Source organism: Phyllobates terribilis, unplaced genomic scaffold (assembly GCF_046119375.1).
Source record: "Phyllobates terribilis strain yellow unplaced genomic scaffold, ASM4611937v1 Scaffold_35__1_contigs__length_13245226, whole genome shotgun sequence".
Classification (NCBI taxonomy): Eukaryota; Metazoa; Chordata; class Amphibia; order Anura; family Dendrobatidae; genus Phyllobates; species Phyllobates terribilis.
Genome location: NW_027362795.1, coordinates 3970493 through 3985564, shown reverse-complemented (window position 1 = coordinate 3985564; position 15072 = coordinate 3970493). Strand labels below are relative to the sequence as shown.

Below are 15072 nucleotides of genomic sequence, written 5' to 3'. Positions count from 1 at the left end.
GCTGTCTTCTATATGCCGCGATCACTATAGATCGCGGCATATAGAAGACAGCAAAGGGTTAACATCACTGGGACCTGATCCAATCAGGTCCCGATGATGTTCCCTGTCAGTGCTAATGCTCTGCACCGGAATCGCAGCGCTTGCAGGACCCTGGGGGTCCTGAGCGCTGCGAGACCACCCACCGTTTTTAAACGTCGGCGCTGCACAGAGCCCAGAAAGCGCCGACGTTTATCTACAGTGGGCCGTCGCGAAGCGGTTAAATTGCTCAGATATTGCGTGTGATCACACAACCTTCAAAAGTCTACAGGGTCACAAAAGAAAAAAAAAGAATAGCATTAACTGCTAAAGATTTCAGGAGACTCAAACTTGAAGCGACCAGGAAGATATTATCCTCTTGAGCTGTCATATTCCAGAACTGCCGCCTCTCTGGATGCCCAGAAGTACAAGGTGTTCGGTGCTCAGAGACAAGGCCGAGGCTGAATACCGAACACCACTGAACAAGACTCAAGAAAAAACTTGGCCAAGAAATATCTGAAGACAGATTTTTCAAAGGTTTTATGGACTGATGAGAGTGACTCTTGACAGAACAGATGGATGGGCCCGTGGCTGGATAAGTAATGGGCACAGACCTCGACTTCGACTCAGACATTAGCGAGGTGGAGATGGGCACTGCTATAGGCTGGTATTATTACAGGTGAGCTTGTTGGACCTTTTCTTTCCAGAACTTAACGTGGAAATAAATAAACCATTAACATATTTTATTGGCTGTACAAAGACTGTTGCGTTCTTTATATTATTAAATTACCGTATTTTTTGGACTATAAGACGCACTTTATTCCTCAAAAATTTTGGAGGAAAGTGGGGGGTGCGTCTTATAGTCCAACATACATAAATACTGTGGCTGTGTGTGGTGGGGGATGTGGGGGGAGCGACAGCGGCAGAGAAGCAGGGCACTGGATGCAGCAGCCGCCTGCTGCAGCCTACACTGTGCCCGCTACTAAAGAAAATGAATATTCACTGCTCCCCACGCCCATGGGCATGGGGAGTAGTGAATATTTATTTTCCTTAATAGCGGCACACTGTGCCTGCAGTGTGGCTCCTGGTATGTATGGCACCCTTCATCCCTATAAGTATGGTCCCCCTCATCCCTCTTCTTGGTATGTATGGTACCCTTCATCCCTGTATGTATAGCCTCCCCCCTCATCCTGGTATGCTTGGCACCCCCTGATCCCCATCACGCTGCACACAAAAAATAAACAATCACACTCCCCTCCTCTCTCCTCCAGCGCTGCATCCCGCTCTGCTGCCGACAGGATTCTCACTGTGTGAGCCGCACATGGCGTCCCTGACATGCGCCCTCACACAGTGATCTGCTGTGCCGAAATAGTCACTGCTCCCCACGCCAGGACTGTGTGCGTGGTGAGCAATGACCATTCATTCTCCTTAATAGCGTGCACACTGTAACTTCAGCGCGTCTCCTGCTGCCGCTCTGCCATGCATGCCAGGATGGTGGATTGGGGTGCCATGCATACTAGGATGGTGGATTAGGGTGCTATGCTTACCAGGATTTTGGATTGGGGTGCTATGCATACCAGGATGGGGATAGGGGCCACTTATTACAGGAAGAAGGGGGCCATATATACCAGGATGGAGGATATTAACAGAATTGGGGGACATTACCCCTATAACAGTGTCAGCAGCAGACCCCCTCCCACTTAACAGAGCATAATGACCACATTTTTTGCTTAATTTGTTTTTTTCTATCTTCCTCCTTTAAAACCTAGGTGCGTCTTATGGTCCAGTGCGTCTTATAGTCCGAAAAATACGGTATCTGAATTATTTTATAACTTCCGTAATCCCAACTGATAACACATAGGTATCTCTATCTGACCTCAACATGTATGAAGTGCTCTACCACATTATTGCTTTATACCAGCATCACAATGCTATTAATTTTTTTATTACACAGAATTTTATATATTTTACACCAACTCATCTTCAATTCACTCAGATTCCCACAATATGAGATACTAACAATTTATCTATATAATTTTCCTAGAGAAGAATGGATAGAGACAAAAAGAAGATGGCGGAGAGGATATTCCACCTCACCCTAGAGATCCTCTTCCGGCTTACTGGAGAGGTGAGAGATTCTGATGACGTCACATTACATCATTCTTATCTATGGGAATAACAGATGGACAGAACTGGAGAGGTGAGGACTCTGGAAATGTCTGGAGGGAGATTTATTAATGTGTCTCTCCATAACCAGAGATTAATCATGGGGCCTCCATCTCACCCCCTGATACATGAGGACATCAATGACCAGAAGATCCTAGAACTCACCTACAAGATGATTGAGCTGCTGACTGGAGAGGTGACACTGCTGGGACATTATACAGTAACGCTATGAAGGGATCGAGGGGATGACGGTATAATTGTATGTGTCAGGTTCCTATAAGGTGTCAGGATGTCGCCGTCTATTTCTCCATGGAGGAGTGGGAGTATTTAGAAAGACAAAAAGATCTATACAAGGACGTCATGATGGAGGTTCCCCAGCCCCTCACATCTCCAGGTAATAGACAGGACTAAATACACACGGCCTATAATTATCTGTATGTAAAGAATGAATTCAGCCCCTGTATGTGTTTCCTCCAGATCTATCCAGTAAGAGGACAACACCAGAGAGATGTCCCCATCCTCTTCTTCCACAGGACTGTAAACAAGAAGACCCCAATGTTCCTCAGGTAGATACAGAGAAGATGTCATGAGATGTCTCCTATGATGTGTAGACGGCTGTAAAGGTCTTGTGTTCAGTCTTGTTTTATCCACCAGTATTATGTTTTATATTTGTGTAATGAGAACGGTGGAGATGGCAGGATTAGAGCTGATCATAGAGGTGACTTCTCCATCTGTCTTTGACTTTTATAATATTTGTTTCAGGGTGAAGATCTGATCCATATTAATACTACAGAGACATATGTGAGGGGTGATGAGCGGTGTAAAGAGGAGATTCCTACATATGACTACCCAGGTGAGTAGTAACCACTGAATACAGAGAAGTCACAGATTCTTCTCAGTCCCTGTCTGTGGCTGCTTTATCGGTGATGTAGTCCGGCCGTATCACAATCGTGTGATCACCATTTTGCCGCTCTACCACAACATTCTCCTCCATCCAAAAATGTTCACATTACTTTGTGTGATTGTGAAAGGCATTTTCTGTAGAACTTACAACCTGGAGGATCCACCTACCCCCTGGGATTAAAAGACTCTGTCCGTTACTTGCCCAGATCTGTAAACTGCAAAGCCAAATGTCAGCGTACGTAGAATGTGCTGACGAGTGAGAAAATCACTTGAAGAAAAATTATGATGGACCTCTTAGAGGAAGCGAAGGGTAATGATGATGTTGGCTTACTAGGTGCCTGATATCTTATTAGATGAATCCACCTTCTGTGCTGCTGAATGTGCTCATATGGTCCCTACAAGACCAGGTCCAGTCTTTCTGACCAAACTTCACTTTTATGAGATACAACATTAAATGTGCAGTGAGGGCCAAGTGTGAATTTCTGTATAATAACAACAGAGTTTCCCTTTATCCTGAGTTTTCAAACCAACTAACTTCAAACAGAATTGTGATATCCTATACAGAAAACATTACACCTGTGCCATGATATATCTCTAAGCTGTGCATGGCTGATGGGTGTAATATACATTTATTCACGCCTGCAGGAGATGTGTTGGCATGGCTCGAGCCCTGGTTTCATGGATTCACCCCACGTCATAAATTACATTGTTTTTGATCCCAAAGGAGTTCAGATTACTGCACAATCTCTCCTGAAATGGGGGCACTAATACTTTCTCTACTCTTCTGGTCCGGACTCATAGTAGCTCCAATGGTCCACCATAAATTAATGCGTTTAGTGAGTTTAGAGTTGGAGCTCTCCTTACATATGTTATTGTTGGGGATGTAACATATCTTTTAATCTGTCTTTTTTTTACAGGTTCATTTTGTATGATAGTTTGATTGTGGTGGGATTGGCCTGCCTCACTTATGTGTCTCTGTAACGCCCTGGTAGTCTTTCAAAGAAGGTCTCCATTGCCTCTTCCCAATGCCCGAGGTCTAAATTTAAGACACCTCAGCTCTGCACTATTTTAAAAAGTTCTCCTTGAAAGTCTAATATTTCTTCTTGAAACTCATCTGACAGAAAATATTGTCCCTTACGATAGTTTAGATTCCCAAGAGCCCCCGAGCCCCATACTCTAATTACCCCAGAGAGGTTTCACCACAAGTTATTCATTTTTCTCTGATGAAGACTGTTGAGTTTGATCATTTCAGTAGATGTGTTATTGTCTATACTCACAGTTTTTTACTTCAGTAGTTAGTGCCCAAAATTCTCTGATTTAATCTCTTCCTACAGCCAGTTTTCTGTTCCTAATCAGGACCCATTTTTCAAATCTGACGTGTGTCACTTTATGTGGTGATAAGTGTTGGAATTCTTCACAAAGGATAATGGGAAACAAATGGACCTTACAAATTATTTTCCAACTTCTTTTGAACCCGACAATACCCTATATTCGTTTGTACACTACTGTCTGGGTACATAGCACGGATAAGGAGGGAAGGAGCGCCATTTAGCTATTTGAATGCAGATCTTGCTGGAATAGTTTGCAGACACAATGTATTGGGGGAACTGTTCATGATCACCTGGCAGCTCAAAACATGGCCACCACGAATAGGCTTGGCTCTATCTACTCCATTTTCCAGATCCCAGGGATAGCCTTTCTCATCACCCTTTAACCCCAAGAAGAATAGTCAGGTAGCCGGGTCATAACCAAGAGGGCAGAGAAAATACAAAATCAGAAGACACAAGAGTAGTCAGTAAACGGGCCGAGGTCACAACAGGAAACAAATACACAAGCCGAGAGCTGAGCACAGAGGACTGAACCAGAGGATAACAAGGCTGTATCTGGCAGCTCCGGCAATATTCTTCAAGCTTTAGTAGGGTGTGGTGCTTTCCAGTTGGCTGAAGCAGGGAGCAGATTACTCCAGCTGGACAGCACACGCACCCATACTGCCAGACTGGATGGTACTACAGGTCCCAGGCACCCTAATCTTAGTGGCTGGACAGAGCCTGTGCCACCCAGAGCTTTTGGTTCCGACATCTCCTCCATCATCAACACCACCTGCAGAATGAATAAGGCGGTGCCTGGTGACAGAAGGAGACATCGGGGGAGCAGATCCCAGAGGAGATGGGACACATCATTTATAGAATCCCTAATATAACAAAATGGCAGAAAACCAGAGCTGTAGAAATCCCCATAAAGTGTCTCCATTTTGGAAATTATAACCCTTAGTAAATTTATCTATAGGCGTAGTGATTATCTTGACTCCACAGGCACTTTCCGGAAATTGGCACGCAATGGATGTTGGAGAGTGAAAATTGCACTTTGGCCATTTTATTACCCAACACATAGTGCCCAGATTGTGCTTCAGGAGACACACACGGTAAATGAAGTGGGTACTTGTCACTATAGTAATGCCAAATACATGGATGCTTGTGACAACACCGCTTTTCTTCTTAATTATGCCAAACATGATTTCTGATTTCCAAGAGCAATATACCTTTTTATTTTTATGTTGACTTTTTTAACCTGTGTTCTTCTTTGGTTGATTAACACAGACTATTGTTTGAATAATACTGAATGTTAACACTTGAGTTGAGATGTACTGCAACTTGTCTGCAAATCTTGCAAGATAGGGACATGGAGCAATACTGTTTGATAATATACTAATTTCATATTATACCAGCCCAGCGAATTGTTGATTTGTCGAGCAATGGAGGACAAACTATGCAAGTTGATTAAATGCTCAAACAATGAGTCATGAGCTTCTTCCACCTTCATCCCTAACCCTAACCCTTGACCTGTGAATGATGGTTGCAAAGACAATTGTGATCTATAAAAAGGGGGTCTCTGCCTCTATTCGGTGTCATTCTACAGCATGTCAGCTTAGGGGACTTCGGTCCCAGCTGGAGGAATACAGATCGGCTCCATTGACCATTGCTGAACCCTCAGAGACGTCTTGAAGAATCCAGGTAGGAACAAACAGTTCACCTGGCCGCAGACCTCACTGCTCTCGGTTAGTTTCCTAAGCTTGTCGTTACCTCCTCTCTTTGGGGGCCAGCCAAAAGCGGGGGACCACTGGTGCCGGTAGTTGGCTCTGGAAGCCCCAAAATCGCAGCTGTTCTATCCCAGGCGTGCCAGCGGAAGGGTGAGGACTCTGTAATTTGCACCATCTTGGGTACTTGCTGGGACTGTTTTACCTGTTTATTGTTAGAACCCTCCTGTTTGTTTTTGTTTCTATCTTGTGTTTTGCGGTCACGTGACCATCTTCCTATATATTCCAGCTCCGCCCTTCTGGCTTTGCTGGACTTCAGTGTTGTTTTGACTGTCTCTCTAGCCAGGTGCTTTTGTGCCTATCTATCTCTAGTTTGCTTGGTCCTCTGGACCTCTAGTACTTTTGTCAGTTTATCTTTTGCTCTGCAACAACTTCTGTTAGGAGGTGTCCCATTTTTGTCCCAGTCCTTAGTTCTTTTAGGGACCCCTCCCTTTCTCTATAGGTCTCCGTTCAGACTAGCCTAGGACGAAGGCGGGTCTGTTCTCAAGGAACAGGTTGCCGCTACAATGTAGGGACTCAGCTTAGTCTTACTGTAGGGACAGCTCTCCCCTTCTTTCCCTAGTTTATGTTGCAGATCATAACAGTAAGTCCAGCCCAAACAAAAACCTTAAGGAAAGAAATCCGGGGATCAGTATGGTTTCTGTTCAAGATTTGGCTCAACGCCTGCAGGGATTGTCTCTGGAGTTGTCCGAGCTCCGGAAACACGGGAGTAGCTGTCCTGGGGCGCATTTTGTCGAACCCAAGGTAGGACTCCCTGATATTTTTTATGATAAACAACAAGATTTTTTTTCCTTTAAAAATGCTTGTTTATTATATTTTCGTTTGAGACCAAGGTCCTCTGGGAATGAATCACAGCGCATTTTGTTTATCATGTCACTTTTGCGCAAGGAACCACAGGGGTGGGCCTTTTCTCTCCAACCTAATGATCCGTGTTTTAGGTCAGTGGAGGATTTTTTTTCTGCTATGGGGCTATTGTATGACGATCCTGATCGAGTCTCATCTGCTGAGACAGAACTGAGGCGTTTGAATCAGGGGTCAGGTGATGTTGAAAATTATTGTACACACTTCAGGAGGTGGTCCTCAGAAGTGAAATGGAATGATTCGGTGTTAAAATGTTTTTTTCTTGCTGGTCTAAGTGAAAGGGTTAAGGATCTGCTGATTGCATTTCCCGCACCTGAAACCTTGCAGGAAGCCATGCAATTAGCTATACGTGTGGACAGGAGACTGCGTGCCAGGGTTGATGATGAAAAAATTCCTGCAATGGCAGCTCCTAGTCCCCAGAGGGTCTGCTCGGACGGCGGAGAACCGATGGAGTTTGGGGTGATGTCACTTCGCTCTCAGGAAAGAGACCGCAGGTTTTCCAAGGGATTGTGTTTTTATTGTGGTAAAACTGACCATTTGATTAAGAACTGTGAGCTTTGTTTAAGTAAAGAAAAAAAAAAAGGTCAGTTACGCCCTTATTGCTTGTTTGAGCTCTAAGGGAGTATTTCTTTCAGGGAGTACCTCATTGCAGGAAGATTTGATTGAATTTCAGGTATTTGTGGATTGTGGTTCAACACTTAATGTGATTGATAAGGGTTTTTTGGAAAAACTTAAATTGGAATCCAAACCTTTGTCATCACCTATTTCTGTGATTGCAATTGATAACACTCCTTCGAAACGTATTACTCGCAAGGTTGCTGCATTTCCCCTCACTATCAATGGCATTCACCAAGAAAATTTGGATTTGGTGGTATTAAATAATTTACCCTCTCCAGTCGTTTTAGGTTTGCCTTGGTTAAAACTGCACAATCCTTTACTGGACTGGTCTACTAATGAGATTAAGTCTTGGAGTCCTAAGTGCTATGATAAGTGTTGTAATGGTCGCATTGCGGTTGTGGAAAAAGGGGAATTACCTGTACCTATTCAGGATTTTTGGAAGTTTTTTTCAGAGGAGGAGTCGCAAGTTTTACCTCCTCATAGGGACTATGATTGCACCATTGAGTTTGTTCCTCGAGCTACTCTTCCCAAGAGTCTCTTATTTAATCTGACTATCCCTGAAAGAAAGGCCTTGGAGGAATACATACAGACGAGATTGGCTGCTGGTCATATTAGACCTTCTAAGTCGCCTGGTGCCGTTGGATTTTTCTTTTTGCTAAAAAAAAGGACGGCGGTTTACGTCCATGTCTGGACTTTCGTGAAATTAATAAGATTACCGTACGCAATTCCTACCCATTGCCGTTAATTCCTGACTTGTTTAACCAGTTAGTGGGGGCCAAGTGGTTCTCTAAAATTGATCTCCGGGGGGCATACAATTTGTTACGAATGAAGGAGGGTGATGAATGGAAAACTGATTTTAACACTCCGGTAGGTCATTTTGAGAATCTGGTGATGCCTTTTGGTCTTACCAATGCACCCGCGTTTTTTCAGAACCTTATTAATGACATCCTGAGACCTTTGATTGGTAAGAATGTGGTTGTGTATTTGGATGACATTCTGATTTATTCACCAGATCTGGAGTCTCATTGGCAGAGTGTACGTGAAGTTTTGCAGTTATTGAGTGATAATTCACTCTTTGCTAAGCTGGAGAAATGTGAGTTCGCTGTGCAGAGAATTAGTTTTTTGGGCTACATTATCTCCAGCGAGGGCTTTGAGATGGACCCGGTGAAGGATCAGGCTGTGCAGAAATGGCCTAGACCTATTGGTTTGAAACCAATACAGAGATTTTTGGGTTTCGCCAATTATTACAGGAAATTCATTAAGAATTTTTCTATAATTGTTAAGCCGCTGACCGATCTCACCAGGAAAGGTGCGAATACGGTCCAGTGGACTACTGAGGCCATTGAAGCTTTTGTGTATCTCAAGGAGAGGTTCAGTTCTGCCCCTATCCTTATGCAGCCTGATGAGACCAAGCCTTTTTTGGTCGAGGTGGAGGCTTCTTCGGTGGGGCTCGGTGCAGTTTTGTCGCAGGAGAACAAGGATGGAGTACATCCCTGTGCTTTTTTTTTAAAAAAAATTTCAGAGACCGAACTTAATTACGATGTTGGTAATCAGGAATTGCTGGCTATTAAACTCGCGTTTGAACATTGGTGTCATTTCTTGGAAGGTGCTAGATTTCCTATTCAGGTTTTCACAGATCATAAGAATTTGATCTATCTGGATGCTGCCAAACGCTTGAATGCCCGTCAAGCTAGGTGGGCACTTTTTTTTTCTCGGTTTAATTTTTCTGTTACCTATATCCCTGGTACTAAGAATGTTAAAGGTGATGCTTTTCTCCCATGGTTGGTACCGAGGAGGAGGAGAGCATTTTACAGGAAGGAGTTGTGGTAGCAGCATTGGACTCCGTTTTGGAAGATGGGATTCTGAAAGCCCAAGAGGATGCCCTATCTAACACTCCTCATGGGAGGTTGTTTGTGCCTAGAACCTTTAGGAGAGAGTTGTTTGTGGAGTATTATGAGTCTCGGTTGGCAGGTCATCCAGGAATTTCTGAGACTAAGAGACTTATCAGTCGCAGGTTTTGGTGGCCTGGGTGGCAGAAGGAAGTCATCAAGTGGGTACGTCAATGTACGGTGTGTGCTGGGTCAAAGGCTTCACATACCCCTGCTGCGGGGTTGCTTTGCCCTCTGGTGGTTCCTAGTGCGCCTTGGACGCATCTGGCAATGGATTTTATTACTGACCTTCCTGTGTCCGAGGGTTTCACTGTCATCTGGGTTGTCGTGGACCGTTTTAGCAAGATGTGTCATTTGGTTCCATTCATTAAGCTACCCTGCGCTAAGACACTCGCTAAGGCGTTTGTTAAGGAAATTGTCAGGCTCCATGGCGTTCCCACTGACATTGTTTCTGATAGGGGACCTCAGTTTGTGGCTCGCTTTTGGCGTGCTTTTTGTGACAGGTTGGGAGTCCATTTGTCATTTTCGTCTGGTTATCATCCTGAGTCTAATGGACAGACTGAAAGAAAGAACCAGGATGTTGAACAGTTTTTGCGTTGTTTTATGGCGGACAATCAAGAGGGGTGGTCTGAGTTTCTGCCACTCTCAGAATTTGCTCTTAACAACCATACATCCTCCTCTGCTGGGTGTTCTCCTTTTTTTTGTTGTACTGGGAGACATCCGTCTTTTGGTTCGTTCTCCAAATTGGGGTCAGCGGTGCCGGAGGAGGAGAATTTTTCCGGTGATTTGGAGAGAGTTTGGACTAATGTACGTTGTAACCTTCAAGAGGCTAACAAAAAGTCCAAGAAGTATTTTAACAGGAAACGTAAAGAGGTTTTGTTTACTGTGGGTGACATGGTTTGGTTGTCCTCAAAGAATCTGCGGTTGAGGATTCCCTCTAAAAAATTGGGTCCGAAGTTTGTGGGGCCATTTAAGGTGCTTCAGGTGGTTAACCAGTCTGCTGTTAGGTTGGAGGTTCCCACCTCCTGGAAGATTAATCCTGTGTTTCATGTTTCCTTGTTGAAAAAGGCTGATGTATCGGATAGGGAGGCCACTGTCAGAGTTCCTCCGGTGGTGGAAGATGGCGAATATGAAATTTCTCGTATCCTGAATTCCAGAGGGCATAGAGGGAGATTGCAGTATCTCGTCGCTTGGAAAGGTTTCGGTCCTGAGGATAACTCCTGGGTAAAGGCAGATGATGTCTCTGCCCCTAGACTTGTCAGAGCTTTCCACAGGAGATTTCCGGATAGGCCTGGAGGATCTGGAGGATCCTCATAAAAGAGGGGGGTACTGTTAGAACCCTCCTGTTTGTTTTTGTTTCTATCTTGTGTTTTGCGGTCACGTGACCATCTTCCTATATATTCCAGCTCCACCCTTCTGGCTTTGCTGGACTTCAGTGTTGTTTTGACTGTCTCTCTAGCCAGGTGCTTTTGTGCCTATCTATCTCTAGCTTGTTTGGTCCTCTGGGACCTCTAGTACTTTTGTCAGTTTATCTTTTGCTCTGCAACAACTTCTGTTAGGAGGTGTCCCATTTTTGTCCCAGTCCTTAGTTCTTTTAGGGACCCCTCCCTTTCTCTATAGGTCTCCGTTCAGACTAGCCGAGGACGAAGGCGGGTCTGTTCTCAAGGAACAGATTGCCCGCTACAACGTAAGGACTCAGCTTAGTCTTAATGTAGGGACAGCTCTCCCCTTCTTTCCCTAGTTTATGTTGCAGATCTTAACATTTATTGTCCGCTTTGTGGTTCAATAAACTATTACCACACTGTTTTACCTGCACCCTGTGTTGTCTGAGTAGTATTACGCCCACGGAAGACCCGGTGTCTTCACAATGTTAAATATGGTTTGGGCACACTGCAAGGCTCAGAAGCGAAGGGAAGATTTGACTTTGGGAGAGCAGATTTTGCTGGATTGGTTTATGGATAAGTAGAAGTTTTTATTGGTATCATTTTTGCCTACATAATAATTTTTGATGGCTTCTTATTCCATATTTTGGAGGCAGAATGAAAAAACAGTTGAACACCACGTTATACTGGTTCATCCTATGAGGTTTTCTATTATACTGTGACTGTCATTCTATCAATAACTTGCCATTTCTACAGACACTTTAAGTAGAAATGTTCAAAAATTACATTTCAAGGATATTTTATTCAAAAATAATTGTTTCTTATTGTTAAACAAAGTAGCACTCTGTAATGCTAAGTATGTAAATATGAAGTATGAAATATGACTAGCATTACTGCTGTAGAAAATAGAAATAAATGAGAAATTGTAGCACATAAATTGGCCAATTCATGTGTACCTGACAGCTGCGGTAAGGTGTTTCTTGATGTCAGGACCCTACCAATGTGAATACCTCTCTAAGGGACATCCGTCTGCTTATGTGTGGGAAAGTAAGATTTTCTACAGCAGTAATGCTATTCATATTTCATATGTCATATTTACATACTTAGCGTTACAGAGTGCTACTTTGTTTGTTAATTGTATATGGAGGTAGCTTCTCCTAGTAAGCACCTGTTCTCACCTATTTCTTGTATTGGAAGTGCCATTAGAAACAGAAAAAAATATGTTTAAGCTTTGACTGAGCACTCCACCTCTATGCCGCAGGTGGTTTTAATTGCAGTAGGATCTTGCTTTCCCACACATAAGCAGACGGATGTCCCTTAGAGAGGTATTCACATTGGTAGGATCCTGACATCGAGAAACGCCTTACCGCGCCTGTCAGGTACACATGAATTGGCCAATTTATGCGCTAAGATTTCTCATTTATTTTTATTTTCTACAGCAGTAATGCTACTCATATTTCATACTTCATATTTACATACTTAGCGTTACAAAGTTCTACTTTGTTTGTTAATTGTATATGGAGGTATCTTCTCCTAGTAAGCAACTGTTCACACCTATTTCTTGTATTGGAAGTGCCGTCAGTTTTTTCTGTTTCTATGTTTTTTATTCTTGGCAGATGACTGTACCAGGAGATCAGAGGGACAGCTGACATCTTCAATTTTTAAATCAGATGATCTTCAGATTCCACGGGATACAATTGAAGTGAATGCCATTACTCCAGATATACCATCATCCCTTCACAGCAAAGATCTATCATCTAATCCTATGAAACAGGTCCTGTCTTCTGATTCATTACCGACTACTAAGGAAAATCAAAATAAAAAAATAAGCATTACAAAACGTACTGCTCCTAACGCAAAGAAGTCATTTTCATGTTCAGAAAATAGGAATAGTTTTATCCTTGAAAAGTGTATTCTTAAGCATCAAAAATTACACACAGCTTACAACAGATTTTTTTGTTCCAAATGTGGGAGATGTTTTAACCAGAAATCAGACTTTGTCAAGCACCAGAGAATTCACACAGGGGAGAAGCCTTTTTCATGTTCAGAATGTGGGAAATGTTTTAACCAGAAAGTGCATCTTGATCGCCACCAGAGAACCCACACAGAGAAGAAGCCTTTTTCATGTTCAGAATGTGGGAAATGTTTTAACCGGAAATCAGACTTTGTCAGGCACCAGAGAATTCACACAGGGGAGAAGCCTTTTTCATGTTCAGAATGTGGGAAATGTTTTAACCAGAAATCAGACTTTGTCAGGCACCAGAGAATTCACACAGGGGAGAAGCCTTTTTCATGTTCAGAATGTGGGAAATGTTTTAACCAGAAATCAGACTTTGTCAGGCACCAGAGAATTCACACAGGGGAGAAGCCTTTTTCATGTTCAGAATGTGGGAAATGTTTTAACCAGAAATCAGACTTTGTCAAGCACCAGAGAAATCACACAGGGGAGAAGCCTTTTTCATGCTCAGAATGTGGGAAATGTTTTAACCAGAAATCAGACTTTGTCAAGCACCTGAGAATTCACACAGGGGAGAAGCCTTTTTCCTGTTCAGAATGTGGGAAATGTTTTAACCAGAAAGCACATCTTGAAAACCACCAGAGAACCCACACAGGGGAGAAGCCTTTTTCATGTTCAGAATGTGGGAAATGTTTTAACCAGAAATCAGATTTTGTCAAGCACCAGAGAATTCACACAGGGGAGAAGCCTTTTTCATGTTCAGAATGCGGGAAATGTTTTAACCGGAAAGACTATCTTGATGGCCACCAGAGAATCCACACAGGGGAGAAGCCTTTTTCCTGCTCAGAATGTGGGAAATATTTTAACCATAGATGGATTTTTGTTGTACACCAAAGAACTCACACAGGGGAGAAACCTTTTTCATGTTCAGAATGTGGGAAATGTTTTAACCATAAATCAGATTTGAATAGGCACCAGAGAACCCACACAGGGAAGAAGCCTTTTTCCTGTTCAGAATGTGAAAAATGTTTTAGTTGGAAAGCACATCTTCATAACCACCAGAGAACTCACACAGGGGAGAAGCCTTTTTCATGTTCAGAATGTGGAAAATGTTTTACCCAGAAATCAGTTCTTGTTAGACACCAGAGAATTCACACAGGGGAGAAGCCATTTTCATGTTCAGAATGTGGGAAATGTTTTAACCAAAAATCAGATTTGATTAAGCACCAGGGAACCCACACAGGGGAGAAGCCTTTTTCCTGTTCTTTATATTTTTAATCCAAAAAATTTTCATTGAGCTTTTTTTCATTAGTTTTTTTGATAAAACACAGAAACCAGTACGTACAATAATAAAATAACATACCATAGGGATGACATACATGCATCTCTCCTATATATCCTTTCAGGTGGCCCATTACCGTCTGATAACTTTCAGTTACTATATCTTACAATTAACATTCCACATTCATGAAATCTCTTATATAGCCATAATATTGTAATAAACATTATAATCCTATACACATATAGGTGTGCTATATTACCCATACCACATGTTAAGGAATTCCAATGAAACATTAGACCTCGCCAATACCCCCATTACCACCCATAAATCAAATAGTCTCTCCAACAATAACCCTCTTGATGGCATTCTAGGTGTATCCAACCATAATCCGATAATATTATTTATCTTATTTTTGAGTTCACTCATTTCTGGAGGTGAGGGAGTAATCCATTTGGATGCTATATGTTTCCTAGCTTGAAATAAAATACGTGAAATCCCTATTGAAATTGGGTCAAATTCCATATCATCTTCTAATATACCTAATAGGCATTTTTTGGGTCTGGTTGAATATCTATTTTATATACCCTCTTTATAATAGACAAAAAACTCCTTTCCAGTATTTACCTAACTCCCGGCATTCCCATAGTGTATGTAATATTTGAGGTCTACCTATGATGTCAATTACAGGCCTCTCTCATCTTTTTAAATGGGAGAACTTGCACAATTCGTGGCTGATTATCGTATTTTTCGGACCATAAGACGCACTTTTTTCCCCCCAATATTTGGGAGGAAAATGGGGGGTGCGTCTTATGGTCCGAACCTTACCTGCGGTGGTGGTAAAGTGGGATCGCAGGGCCCTCCAGGAACGCGGCGGTGGCGTCGTCGTCAGCAGCAGCAGAGATGAG

At 42.8% G+C, this 15072-nt stretch overlaps 1 protein-coding gene across 1 annotated transcript; it reads left to right on the top strand.

Moving 5' to 3' along the window:
• Positions 1-2063: 2063 nt before the first annotated feature.
• LOC141182669 (uncharacterized) lies at positions 2064-14857 on the top strand. Its single transcript, XM_073660825.1, has 4 exons — positions 2064-2575; positions 2659-2747; positions 2944-3034; positions 12545-14857. The coding sequence occupies exons 1-4, from the start codon at positions 2443-2445 to the stop codon at positions 14161-14163; spliced, it is 1932 nt and encodes a 643-aa protein (XP_073516926.1). The 5' UTR covers positions 2064-2442; the 3' UTR covers positions 14164-14857.
• The last annotated feature ends 215 nt before the right edge of the window (positions 14858-15072 follow it).

Bases quoted from the DNA above. Each gene is read 5' to 3' on its own strand.
- LOC141182669 (XM_073660825.1), top strand. From the start codon at position 2,443: ATGTGTCAGGTTCCTATAAGGTGTCAGGATGTCGCCGTCTATTTCTCC. The intron at 2,748-2,943 runs GTAGATACAGAG...TATTTGTTTCAG, and splicing joins AAGACCCCAATGTTCCTCAG to GGTGAAGATCTGATCCATAT. The intron at 3,035-12,544 runs GTGAGTAGTAAC...TATTCTTGGCAG, and splicing joins TCCTACATATGACTACCCAG to ATGACTGTACCAGGAGATCA.